Raw genomic sequence first — 1,155 nt, 5'->3', positions numbered from 1 at the left:
CAAAACCAAAAACTGATGACACGAACAAACGCTTCTGAGTGGATAATAAATTTTAGGCCAGCCAATGATAGCGTTGCCATGGCCTCAATAAATTTCAATCCAATCAAAAACAATTTGCTCGCGAAAATTTATATCGTTGCATGGAACACTTTTACTTGTGAAATGAGCGAGGTCGCTCGGAATACTCGGATATTTTAGGAGAAACAATTTAGTGGATGACGTGCTACAATTCAAAAGCAACTAAATGGGAACGCCTGTTGAATTGAGGTAGTAAAAGTGTTGACCAGCTGAATTGTTGAGGAGTATATAATGATGCGGCGGTATTGTAAACTCAGGGACTATCAAGTACTGTAACATATTAGGTACCCCTTATCTGCCAATGCTCCAGTGACCACACTTTTTACGTAAGGGTCGCAATATATGAAACTGAAAGTCACAGTGTTTTGAAAATATTTCATTTTTCAATTGATTTAATATTCATACATAGGTTCAATACAATGCGTGTCAGCTCGTCACTTGTGGTGTGAAATAGTATATCTTCACTATACAGCGTCACTATTTATCTAAATCTAGCTCGTCTATAGTACATACAACAATAGCAAGATGCACCCTCAACTAGAGATAGGCAATAAGCTGCAAGCGGTTCCTGGTGTCCTCGGTTCCACCAAGTCTCGTCGAATTGCAAAGCTAGTGCTCCAAGCAATCGTAGTCTTTGCGATTGTCTGGGGTCTTGCTTCAACACATAAGCCCAGGAATGTTCCTATGCCTAAGGTCCTAGGTGCGATCGACCCAGAAGTCGATCTTGAAAAGAATGAATTCGTCATGTATAGATCAATTGGAAATGACTTGCCACCCCGACATGAGGTAATATGATAACGACATACGTGATATACATGGCCGAGGTTGTTTGTTGTTCGTGGGTGATAGTTACTAGTTCAGTGCAAGAATTATGGTTTTCGTTGCACCTGCGCACTACAGTTCGCTTAGCTTTCAATCTTGACAGAAGGAGTAATGTATGGTTACTGTTTTTTTGCCATTGCTATGGGATTGTAAAACTGACTTGACCATCGTTGGGACTCAATCGTAGATGTGCATTCATTTGCAAACACGTACATACATGTGTGACGACATGGCACTTCTTTGCCTAACAATGCG

General features: G+C 40.6%; 1 protein-coding gene across 1 annotated transcript; it reads left to right on the top strand.

Annotated features, from left to right (window-relative positions):
• Positions 1 to 487: 487 nt before the first annotated feature.
• On the top strand, positions 488 to 864 carry SARC_13945 (hypothetical protein; the record flags this gene model as incomplete). Its single annotated transcript, XM_014291924.1, has 1 exon — positions 488 to 864. A coding segment is annotated over exon 1 (261 nt), but the record flags the coding sequence as incomplete, so codon positions are not given.
• Between the last annotated feature and the right edge of the window lie 291 nt (positions 865 to 1,155).

Source organism: Sphaeroforma arctica (genome assembly GCF_001186125.1).
Source record: "Sphaeroforma arctica JP610 unplaced genomic scaffold supercont1.3946, whole genome shotgun sequence".
Lineage (NCBI taxonomy): Eukaryota > Ichthyosporea > Ichthyophonida > Sphaeroforma > Sphaeroforma arctica.
The sequence above is the reverse complement of the archived record's forward strand: the minus strand, read 5'-3'. Positions and strand labels throughout refer to the sequence as shown.